The 12,609-nt window shown below is 38.3% G+C and overlaps 1 protein-coding gene across 19 annotated transcripts in view; it reads right to left on the bottom strand.

The window, feature by feature from the left end:
* DENND1A (DENN domain containing 1A) overlaps positions 1-12,609 on the bottom strand; it is a 545,711-nt gene that overhangs the window by 280,858 nt on the left and 252,244 nt on the right. For all 19 annotated transcript variants that reach the window (XM_045372599.2, XM_045372603.2, XM_045372601.2 and 16 more), the window contains 2 exons: positions 7,827-7,907; positions 3,561-3,614 (listed from right to left, as the gene is read on the bottom strand). In XM_045372599.2, the coding sequence (XP_045228534.2) occupies positions 3,561-3,614; positions 7,827-7,907 (135 nt within the window). The remainder of the gene's footprint in view (positions 1-3,560; positions 3,615-7,826; positions 7,908-12,609) is intronic.

The following is a 12,609-nucleotide window of genomic DNA, read 5'->3' as shown; positions in this document are numbered from 1 at the left end:
AGTATTAATTTTTTTCAACAAAATATTTGTGAAGAATTTTTAATGACATAGATAGATGTTCATAGTACATTGTTATAAGAAAAACAAAGTGTATACATTTTGTGTGCTTTCAAAAATGTAACTTTCGAAACTTAACAAAAAAATTAGAAGAATACTTTTGTCTCAAACAAAGTATTACTCAACCCCCAATGTAAGCAATGGAAATTAACCTGCTCTGAATAAAACAGGAGCAGGGATCCAATGCTCTGATCAGTTAGCCATCTACCTGTGAGGCCTTCCAGGGCTCCCAAAGCAACACTGGGGTTCCCGGTGGCATAGTTTGAAAACTACATGTCATAAAAAGGAAGGATGAAAAAACTCAGAAATAGATCTCTGAGATGGGGGATTATGCTTGATTTTTCTTCCACTGTTGTATGATATACATACACACATACCTTTCCTATGATTTGGTACTATTTAAGTAATAGTTATCTGTTCCTGAAACACCTATATAACCACCTAAACCTGACAGATTTTTCGAAGGATGGAGATTGCAATATAGCTTTATTAATCTTTTCAAGTTATCATTCTATATTTATATTGCCTATTTCTCAAGCCAACTATCATTTGTCTTTTTCTAGAAATTTTCTCTTTTCACAATCTTTAAATTTATCAAATAAGTTTAAAATTTTATTCTTTTCACAAATTCAGTTTTTAAAAAGTACTACTTTTCAATTTTACTTTAACAATGTTCCCTAATAAATTAAATTACTATTTCTTTTTCTAGTTTTGGTTATTTTTTATTACTATTCTTTTTTTTTTTTTTTTTTTTTTTTTTAGCTTCTTGAAAGTCAAGTTCATTGTTTTCTAAATTTCTTATTTATATAAAAACATTCAAAGCTATGAATTTTCTCCAGAGTGTGGTTTTGGTCACATCCCTAAGGTACTTGTTTAGTGTCCTCATTGTCATTAATTTCTTTTTTCTTTTTTTTTTTTTTTTGAGACGGAGTCTCGCTCTGTCACCCAGGCTGGAGTACAGTGGCCGGATCTCAGCTCACTGCAAGCTCTGTCTCCCAGGTTTATGCCATTCTCCTGCCTCAGCCTCCCGAGTAGCTGGGACTACAGGCGCCCGCCACCTCGCCCGGCTAGTTTTTTTGTATTTTGTAGTAGAGACGGGGTTTCACCGTGTTAGCCAGGATGGTCTCGATCTCCTGACCTCGTGATCCGCCCGTCTCGGCCTCCCAAAGTGCTGGGATTACATTCTAAATAATGACTAATTTCAATTTTTATCTTCTTTGATCCAACTGCTATTTCAAATAGATGAATATTTTTAAACCTTTAATTATTATTATAGTTTTCATTCACTGCTATAAAAGACAGTGACCTGTGAGAGTTTAATACGCCCTATTTTGAAATTTTTGGTATGATTTAGTACATGATCAATTCTTGTAAACGTCCCATGGCATTTTAAAATAATCCTTCAGTAGCCTCCTTCACAGCCTCTGCTTCTGCTCTTCCTGCACTACTTTCCCACTTCTTTTTGGATTTCTCCACTGTCTATACTGAATTGACTGCAACTATCAGTAATCATCTCCTTTATATTATGCAAATTTCCAAACTTTCTGGCTCATGGTAGCTTCCTCTGTCATTAGGGAAATAGTTTTCTCCTTTTGCTCATCATTTCAATGGAATTTTCTGAGAGATGAAAGGTAAAAATCATGGGCTCAAAGTATAGCACAGTATGTGAGAGCTCTGTCTCAAGAATCCAGAAAGACCAATACTTGAATTCTAACTTTATCATTTATATCCTGTAGGATCTTGAATATGTGACTTAAATTTTCAGGGCTTCTGTTTCCTTATATTAGATAATTATGGTAGTTACCATGTAAGCTTGTTGAGAGAGCTAAATGTGAAAATGGAGAAAAGTACCAAATATACTATATTTCGAGTAGTAGTACTCAATCAATGTTATCTATTGTTGCTGAAATGGGAACTCTGGTCTGAATTTTTTATTAATTAATGTCAAATGAAAAGGATGCAATATTTTCTACCAGTCTGATCATACAGATAATACACTACATGGATATGCTTGATAATCCCAACTTATCAAGACTGTTATCTAATCACAATACTACAGCCTAACTTCATTCGTTACATTTGATCACTTGACATTTGTAATCTGTTCTATAGACAACCCTTAGAAAAATTTCCTTTCTGTGAATCTACAGTAGTTATGAAAAGGTATACCACATATTCCAGTACTTTTCTAATCAAGCATTCAAGTATACGCCCAAAAGAATTGAAAGCAGAGACTCAACCAGGCATTTGTACACCAATGTTCAAAGCAGTATTATTAATAATAGCCAAAGGGTAAAAACAATATCTACTGATCCAAGCATCTATTGCTGGATGAACAGATATGCAAAATGTGGTCTATACATACAATGGAATATCATTCAGCCTCAAAAAGGCCGGCTATCCTGACATATGGTTCAATGCAGATGAACTTTGAAGGCATTACGCTAAGTGAAATAACTCAGAACAAAAGGACAAATATTGTATGATTTCACTTACGTGAAGTACTATATGGAGAGTAGTCAAATTCATAGAGACAAAAAGCAGATTGATGGTTGCCAGGGGTTGCAAAGATAGGGTAATGGGGAATTGTTTAATGAGTACAGAGTTTCAGTTTTGTAAGATACAAAAAGTTCTGGACATTGACTGTACAAAATATGAATGCATTCAAAACTACCGAGCTGTACACTTAAAAATGATTAACATGGTAAATTTTATGTTATGTATTTGTTACCACAATTTTAAAAAAGTAATCAAGTGTCTAAGTGGTAGACATTCTTTATCTGATTCTACATAGTACTATTTATAATCATAGTAAAACATTTTGAAAACATGTCAAGCGCTAGACTAGTTATGTCATTCAGCTTGTTCAGAAGGCAAACATCAACCTTCTGCTCTCTCACACTCTAGTTCACTGCTCCTATGTCCTTTGGAGGTAGGGATGGAGGCCCTCATACTTAACCCACAAATACTTTATTCTCTGAAAGATAAATATACAAGGGTAAGAAGTAGAAGTGTAATTCTGCTTGAGTTGATCTACCCTAATAAACCTCTATTTGGAAAATTCTTTATATGGAAACATTTCACTTATAATAGCAGAAATGCAAAACAATCTAAATGTTCTACAGAGTAAACAGAATATTACATAGTTGACAAAAATAAGTCACGTGAATGAAAATGGAAAAGATGTTTTTATAATAGGTGATTTAACTATGTAAAAATACATTCTAAAAAGGGGGAATTAAATATCATATTAATACATAATTACCTTTGAGAAATAGGAATAACAATCCCTCAGTCTTTATACTTTCTATACTTTGCAAATATTCTCTATTTGTTTTGTTTTTTATAATATACTTCAGTTCTATTTTTGTTTTTATAATGTGTTCTTTTTAAAAATCATAATTTTTGTAATTATACTTTAAATCACATCCTTTATTTATTAAAACAAATAAGCAGAAAACAGAGAATAATAAAAATTTAATTTTTTCTTCCCAAGTACTTACATTCTCAGGGATGCTGGGAAGTTCTCTGGTATCAGGCACAGTAAAATAAGAATGCTAGAAAAGAAAAGCAAAAGTGATTTATTTCTGCTAAAATGTTTAACAGTTGCATACTCAGAATTCAGGTAAATGATTGGAAAATATTTTCTTACTCAGATAAGGAAACCGTTTCACTCAGAAGAAACACCCATGGAATATTTTCTTTGGATAATGTCAGATTGAACCAGATGCATTAAATCATCACTCTGGTAGATGGAGTTCTTTCCTGTGAGAGGAGAACTTCTTTGGGAGATATAAATGAAGAGTTCAGGCCAGGAGTGTTGGCTCATGCCTGTAATCTCAGCACTTTGGGAGGCCAAGGCAAGTGGATCACATGAGGTCAGGAGTTCGAGACCAGCCTGGCCAACATGGTGAAACCTTGCCTATACTGAAAATACAAAAAAATTAGCCAGGCATGGTGGCGGGCACCTGTAATCCCAGATACTCGGGAAGCTAAAGCAGCAGAATCGCTTGAACCCAGGAGGCGGAGGTTTCAGTGAGCTGAGATCGTGCCACTGCACTCCAGCCTGGGCGACAAGAACGAAACTCTGTCTCTAAATAAATAAACAAATAAATAGTTCAAAGAAGTTAAATGGCTAAACACATGAAAGGCGTTGGTTTCAGAATTTATCGTTCAGTAAGGCAAGTGTATTCTAGGAACAAAATATCACCAGATTCACTCAGTGATGATTTTTACCAACCAAACCTGTCATCTCATTTCAGCATCTGAGATTATATTCATCTACAAAATGTGACCAAAATCTGCCCCAAAGGCCTAAGTGATGTCCGGAAGAGCTCCAGTTGCTGGAGCACTGGAACTGAGACCACTGCAGATGACTGAGAGTAGAGAAATTCTGCCCCCGAAGCCCACTCCATCATAAGCCTCCTGACTAGAGACTCAGTGGAGTTGAAAACTTGACCTCTTCAAAGAACTTCCAATGAGGCATCTCCATATGTAACAAGCATGCATCCCTGAGTTAAATGACAACAGGCTGAACTGATGACACCCTTTGCTGCTATTAAAGACTCAGAAGACAATGGCAAGCAGGAACGGAAAGAGCTTGGTGGCCGGCCAATTAAAGATGGGATTGTGCAAAGGCCAGGAAAGGTCACATGCAGAGAAGGTCAGCTTAGCCATGGCCTAGGTTCAAACCTGGACCCCCAAGTGACATTTCAAGAAGTTGTGCACCCCAACCCCCACTCCTGGGTGATTGCAAAATAGGTAGGTGTCTAGAAGAATGAGTTGTAGAGGCTTTCTGAAATGAAAGGCCCTGGGGACAATCATAATGATGATGATGACAACAATAATAGTGTAAGGTACTTGTCCAATATTCAACAGATATTTGTTGAATACCTGCTACATGAAAGGCATTATGTCTAGTACTCTGTAAATGTTATCTCTAATTCCCATAACAAATTTTGAGATAGATATTATCTCCATATTACAAATGGGTAAATTAATGCTCACAGAGGTCAAGTAGCCAGTCAAAAGTCACGCAGCTAGTGCGTGGCAGAATATGGACCAAAACTAAATCTGTGTAACCAGAGTTGTGCTCTTTCCACCATGACAGACTGTTATACCTGTGCTTTTTATGTGCAGATGACAGCTAAAGGGATTTAAACAAATAAAAAAGTAAAAAATAAAAAGTATAAAATAGATAACTTTAAAAAAGCCTTCTTCGATGCATTATTCCAAAATCTGTGTGTATATCAAAATACTACCTATGAAGTATTTCAGTAGAGATGGTGTAGCATGGAAACTAGTAAGTGATTAATTCAACAATGAGGATTAAAACAGGAAAAGTAAAATGCAAGGTTCAAATATGACTCCATGAGATACCAACTTCTATACCAAAGGGCTAGAAGTTTAGTTCAGTAACAAATGGCCATGTGGTGATTATGTAGCTCAGCAAATTCACTTAATAGCGCAGAACCTGTTTTTGAATCTGTAAATGGGAATATTATCTACTTCAAAACTGTTGTGAAGAATAAATGTTATATATATGAAATGCCTACCATTCAATAAATGGTATTTTAATATAAAATTATTACTGCCCTGAACTGCTAGTTCATATTACTATTTTTATCATCACTCATATAAGACACATAGAAATATACTCTTGCAGAGAGTGACTACAGACAAAAAGTCCAGGATTACAATTTTATCAACATTTCAGGATGTATAACCTAGATGAGAGTGGCCCTTCAAAATCAGAAACGCAATATGGAGAGAGGAATTCCCAGTGAAAAGGAAAGAAAAAAATATCTGCCTTTATAGATGCAATTGATAGTAAATAGTGAGCCAACACAATTCCAAAACCAAGTAGTCCCCAGGCTGTCCTTTGAGATTCTGTCTTGCTCCATTGCCCATGAAATGCTGGGGACCAGGGGAGGTCAGAAACATTCCTAGAAACCACTGGCATGAAACAGCTGCGCCACCCCAGCAGTTCCTGCTGCCCCTGAGATGGCTTGTCCTTGAGGCCTGGCATGCACACTGCCTGAGCAGCCATTCTTAGGAAGGAGAGGATCTTCCTCCCCAGCAGCTGGTGACCCAGCCAGGCTACTCCACAGCTACCTGTCGGATGTCATTATGGACTGAAGTGGTGAGATCAAGCTGCTTAGGAAAAAGGACAGAGACAAAGGCAGGGTTGCTTAGCTATACAGCAAGGACTGGGGCAGGTTTAAAGCTCATTTGTTCATCTTTTCCAGATGGTCTCCCCTGCCGTATGAGAATTTTTGTAACAAGGTTTCTTTCTTTCCTATGCTCTATTAAAATGGGCAAAAGTCTCTGTAAATTCATTTTTTTCTTTCTTCCTTCCTTCTCTCCCTCTCCTTCCACATGAATGGCACAGTGGGAAGAACATAGGCTTGATGTTAGCCCTGGCTTTGAAAACTCAAGTCTTATCTCTTATTAACCACACGACCTTGGAAGGGCAAGTATTTTTTCCTCTTGAAATCTCATCCATGAAATGGGAATGTTAATATCTATTTTGTAGACTTGTTTTGAATATTAGAGATACATATTTAGTATAAATTAGGAACTTACTAAAAGAGTAGATCTATTATTAACTACTGGTAGTAACACTGCTTTCAATTTTATCATCATTCTGAAAAAACCTATAAGGGATATTAATTTTCTTTAGGAGAGGAGATACCTTTCCACCACTGAATACCAACACTGTACCAGGTTCTAATGAAGATGAAAGACAAAACTCTTAAAATTCTCAGGTCCCATGACATAAGGGAAATAGCCCCTGGATAATAATCAATACTTGCTCAAACTATATCCATCTGAGAATTCTGATGAAGGTAGTGACAAGGGCTTGAGGGTTTGACCTAGGGAATTAGATAATTCCTGGAACCAAAATATGGAAAAGATCTCCTACACCTCTTCTGATGCCTTATCTGACAGATGAGGAAATTGAAGCCCACAAGGTTAAAGGTCCTGATTAAGGTCACTCAGGTCATTGGCAAGACAATGACTAGGATGGAAATCTCCCAATTGGTATTTCAGAGCACAGTGCAGAACATGTAGTAGCAGCATATATTTATAGGCATTCAAAGAAACTATTACTGTAGGCCAGGAACAACACTAAGCACTCTCCCTCTCTGTCCTCAAGGGACACACAGTCCAGTGAGGGGGATAGGAAAAGGATGCATGCCAATAGGGTGTAACTAAGTACCACAAAGTATGCAAGATGCTTGGGGCGAAGGAGGTAAACTTGGAAAAACCTATGAAGTATCAAGGGAGGATTTCTCTGGAAATAAAATCAGAGTTGAGTTCTGAAGGATGAATATGTGTTACCCTGGCAAACAGGGGAGAGGAAATGTTGAAAGCTGAGGGTGCAGGATGGGCTTCAGCAAAGGGACACGCACAGCAGTGCTGCAGGGCAAGGGTGATACAGGGAGACTGGGACAGGGAACTGAAGAAGCAGGCGGAGCCAGGTATCCTATTTCAGCCCAGCATCTGTGATCCAAGAGATGCTGGTGATGGCATGATGGCTACAGAGGAGCCTAGGGACATTTAGGACGTGTCTGTTTCTTATAGAATCTCAGAGAAAGGAAGAAATTCAGCTCCCTGGCCTATCTTGAGCTCAGAGGTATCAGAGTATTTGGGGGTAGGGGTAGGGTAGGTAAAGGTGACAAAATACAATCCTGTTCAGCTACTTCCTTCTTACTGTCAATAATGAAATGGGTTCTCAGTGATGGCTAATACTCTGCCCCACTTACCACGCTGAGATGAACAGACACTCCTGGGTCAGGGATGGGAAGTTTGTGCAGAGTTTCAAGAAGCTCATTCCACTGATTTTCCTGAAAGAAATAAAAGGCCTAAGTAACAAAAGCAAGGCTCAGCCCTTAGTAAGATACCTGCAGGGAGGTCTGGGCACACATGACTGAGGGGGTTGGGGAGATGCTGGCCCCAGTACAGAAATAGGTTTGATATTCACATAGGGTTTGACAAAAGACTCTGCGTATGCCTCAAACATAAGAGCCAAATAGATCCTCCTACACCAAGTTTGACATTTTCTACTCAGTGAGACACCTACCATGACCGCCTTTTATGGATCATATACCATAAGCTCTCAGCAAATCTATCCCCTAAACTCCATAGCAACAACTTTTAAATGCAAACAATCCTAGCTTACAGGGCGGGGGTGGTTGGAGAAATAACGATGACACTATAGATCTTGTCTTCATCATCATTACCCTCAATTAATTTTATTGAGTTTCACTGGGTACACATGGCAGCCTCCAATTATGGAAAGTTAGAAATGAACTAAGTACAACAGCATGCAATATAGGATGGTGGCTATGCATTCTAATTCGTGAAATTGAGCAACATAATGACATACAAAGCGATACAAATTATTTGATTGAAAATGGATTCACCTCTAAAATGCTCAAAAGAATACTGCTCACAGAATTATCCAAATGCTATTTCTCCCACCCTGTGTAATTATTTGTGCTAATATAATGCTGATAAGTGTATATTTGTATCTATTTATCCTCTATTTGATCCTCCCAACTACCCACTTCAACAATGTGAAAACTGAGGCTCCAAAAGGTGAAGCAACTTGTCTCAAATCAGCCCGTTAGTAAGTTGCACAGCTATGGGGTGAAATGCAGGCTCCAGAGCCCTCCTGGCTTCACTACAGCTTTCTTTAAGTAGTGAATTTAAGGAGAGGAAAAAGAAGATGTACCCAGACTACAAGCTTGTTTCAGTCTGAGCTCTGACAAATCAAACAAGCCTCTAAGAGAGGAGAGAGATGAACGTGTGTGTGTGTGTGTGTGTGCGCGCGCACGCGCATGTGCTTAGTTTTGCTCTGAAACAATCTCAAACTTACTGAACAGTTGTAGAAACTGTTAAAAAAAAAAAACTTTATTATTTCCTGACCTATTTGAGAATAAGCTGCCAAGATTATGCTCCACCATCCACAGATACAAACAAGGGCATTCTCCTAAATCACAATTAATCATTGCTGTGGTTTGAATGTATCCCCCTAAAAGTTCATGTGCTGACAATTTAATTATCATTGTAACAGTATTAAGAGGCAGGACCTTTAAGACGTGATTATGTCATGAATTAATGCCATTATTGTGAGAGTAGGCTTCTGATAAAGGATAAATTTGGCCCCTATCTTGTGTCTCTTGTCTTGAGTGCTGCATGTTATGACCCAGCAAGAAGGTCCTCACCAGATGCCAGCACCAGGCTCTTGGACTTCCCAGCCTCCAGAACTGTGAGCCAAATATATCTATTTTCTTTATAAATTACCCAGTCTGTGGTATTCTGTTATAGCAGCAGAAAACAAACTAAGAGAATCATAATAAAGAGGAAATTAACACTGAGATGCAGAATTACCACCTCATCCTCAAGTTTTGCCAACTGTGCCAATAATATCCTTGACAGCAAACAATCCACTTCAGAATCACATGTTGCAGTTAGTAGTTATAACCCTCTACTCATCCTCAGTCTGGAACAGTTCCTCAGTCTTTTCTAGATTTGTACAGCCTTGACAATGAGACCACTCATTTTGTAGAATAACTTTCAGTTGTCTAATGTTCTGTCTAATGTCTGATTTCAATATCCCTTTACTCATGATGTTTGCTTTCATCAACTGATTAATTCATTTGATATCTCTACAGTAACATTACTCTTTCTCTTTGCAGTAGATAACCATTTTGTGGATTGACACTCTATGTAAATATCCCATTCCTCAAACTTTCAATGTATCCATTTACTTATTTTTATTACCATGGGCCCATGGTTTCCTGTTTTATTCAGTGTACTATAATCCTTTATTATCCTAATTCGTTTTGATGTTCAACTTGTTCCAGATATGACTAGTGGGAGTCCTCTTACTGCTTTTGTGCCCTTCTGACATGTTCCCATCATATTTTTAGCAATTCCTTACTTTTTGGCACAAAAGATATTTCAGGTTCATCTTATACTTTCCCTGCCTCAGCCCCAGAATCAGGTTATTTCTTCAATGAGTCCTGGTTTCTTTTAGTGGACAATGGTATTTAGAAACCAAGATCTGGGCACCACGTGTGCTCACTGCTCCTTAGTATTGCTTATGCCAGGCCCTTTCAGTCAGTGGAGCCAGATAATATATAATACACACATGGAACCACAATAGGCACTTCACATATCTATTTATTTCTATATCCATCTTCCCATACTGAAAACCATGGGTTCATACCAATGGCTCCTATTCCAATCCAACATAGAAATTATTCTAGTTTTCTCCCTCTACATATCTGTGACATCATCCTACAAAAGTGAAAAAACTTGCCTGTATTTTCTTTTTATATTTGGTTATTTGTATGGAACCACTCTTCTATTGCCATCCCTGCCTCCTTCCCTACCCAGATGCCCTCCCTCCTCTCCCCGACACAGACATCCAGGGCTGGGTCTCTACTGTTCAACCCCTCACACAAATGCCTTCCTTACCTCAGGATCCAATACACCAGCACTGGGCCACAGCTACTGCCTCCCTTCTCACATGGATTCTTCTGGATCCTATTTGAGTTCTGACATCCCATGCTGAGCCTCTACCACCATGCTCCCACACAAACATCCTTCTCTCCCTCAGGCTCCAACACCCTACTCCCTGGCTCAGATGCCCCCCTTGCCCTGTCATCCCTTCCACAAGGGTGGCCATTCAAGGTGTGATGAGCATGATGGGTCCATGGCCCAAACGGATACCCCAGTTACCCACATCTTGTTCTCCCACACCCCATGCTTAGCCATCACAATCTCTCCGTCTCTGTCTCTCTCTGCCTCTCTCTCTCTCTCTCTCTCACACACACACACACACACACACAGAGAGAGAGAGAGAGAGAGAGAGAGAGAGAGAGAGAGAGAGAGAGAGAGAGAAAATAGAAGCCTCTCTTGCTTCCCAACCTTCCCAATGACTTTTGGATAAGAGAAGGTTTCAGCCCTGGTGCAGGAGGTAGATTCTGTTTCTTTAAATAAAAACTCTCTTCCTGTTCTAATCTGGTGACTAAAATCTTGCAAACAATTAAGCCAGTTGTAGGCAGATTTCCTATCATCTGTGTCATAATTCTTTTAACCAGAGGGGGAAAAAAAGAGTCCTGGGTTCAAGAGAAATAGATTCCAACTAAAACATGTTACTGATCTCAGCCTCTGACATCCCAAGAGGCAGAGTCCTGCTGGAGCAATGGCCCAGGGGAAAGGTTCACCAATTTTACAGGGTAATCATCCATTTCCCATATGTGTAGGTTGTACCTACCCTTTTATAAGCTTTCCTGAATCACATGTTTTAAAAAGTGTACTAAGTTCTTTGTTTGACTGAGTTTTTTCTCTTTTTTTTGGACTGGAACATATGGAGGGAAAAAAATGTGAGTCAATCTCCAATTCAAACCTGTTAAGAGCCCACATATTACACAATTCTATTTATTAAAGACACCTTTCAAACTTGAGTAAAAACTGGAATGTTTGACTAAAGGTAACTGTGAATCAGAAATCGATGAACAGACCCAAGGTGACCTCCTAACTCATTCATCAAAGAGTAATCCACTTCTTTTATGACAGAATCCCCTGACATCTAAGCTTCTTTTCACAGTGAGTGTAGTGATCAAGGAAGCCATTTCTATTAGTTATTCTTTCCACTTACTGTGACCTCCGGAATACATTTGCCAGTGAGTAAATCTGTCTCTAAAAAAATGATTTAGTCATTATACACACAATTTCCCCCTTTCCTCCAAAACGGCATTTCCCTAAGTGTGTTCCAGGAAACACTGCTATCTCAGAACGCTAAGATTTATCACAGAATTAAAGGGGATTCGGGCAAAACAAGATGGGAAGCACAGGTGACCCAGGTTTCTCCAATGCAGGACTTCGTAGAGCTTACATTAAATGAATCTTAAGGAGATGGAAATGAAACACAGCTTTCCCTCCCCTGGACCCCAGTGTGACTGAACTGGTACCCTTTTCATGGACCATTTCTCAGAACTAACACTCAAATTACTCAGAACATTCAACAGAAAAAAATTAAGGGAAATCTTTCCTTAACATTTAATAATAATGGATCACTTTAATTAAAAATCTTAGGCCATATATGAAAAGGAAAATATAAGACATTAGATATATAGACAAATATTCAACTCATTAACAATCAAAGAAATGCAATTAAAACAATGAGACTTTTTTACTTGTCAAACAATGAATTCAACAAATGGTACTGATGAGAGAGTATCATGACCTAGGCACTCTCTTACATTGCTGGTAAAGGGTATCCTTTAAGAAAACAGCAGAATTCTTTTGCAAAGCAGTTTGGCAAATGTTTTAAAAATGTCTATGTCCACTGACCTTACAATGGCCCATCTGGGATTCTCCTTTTAAGGAAACAATCCAAAATGAAGAAAATGCTTTACTCTCATAGATGCGAATGGTTACACTTCTCATAACAGTAGAAAAATCCCAAACAATTAACAATTCCCAATAATAGGAAATGCTTCAGTAAATCAAGGTACATGATAAAATGGTATG

Source organism: Macaca fascicularis, chromosome 15, assembly GCF_037993035.2.
Source record: "Macaca fascicularis isolate 582-1 chromosome 15, T2T-MFA8v1.1".
Classification (NCBI taxonomy): Eukaryota; Metazoa; Chordata; class Mammalia; order Primates; family Cercopithecidae; genus Macaca; species Macaca fascicularis.
The sequence above is the reverse complement of the archived record's forward strand: the minus strand, read 5'-3'. Positions and strand labels throughout refer to the sequence as shown.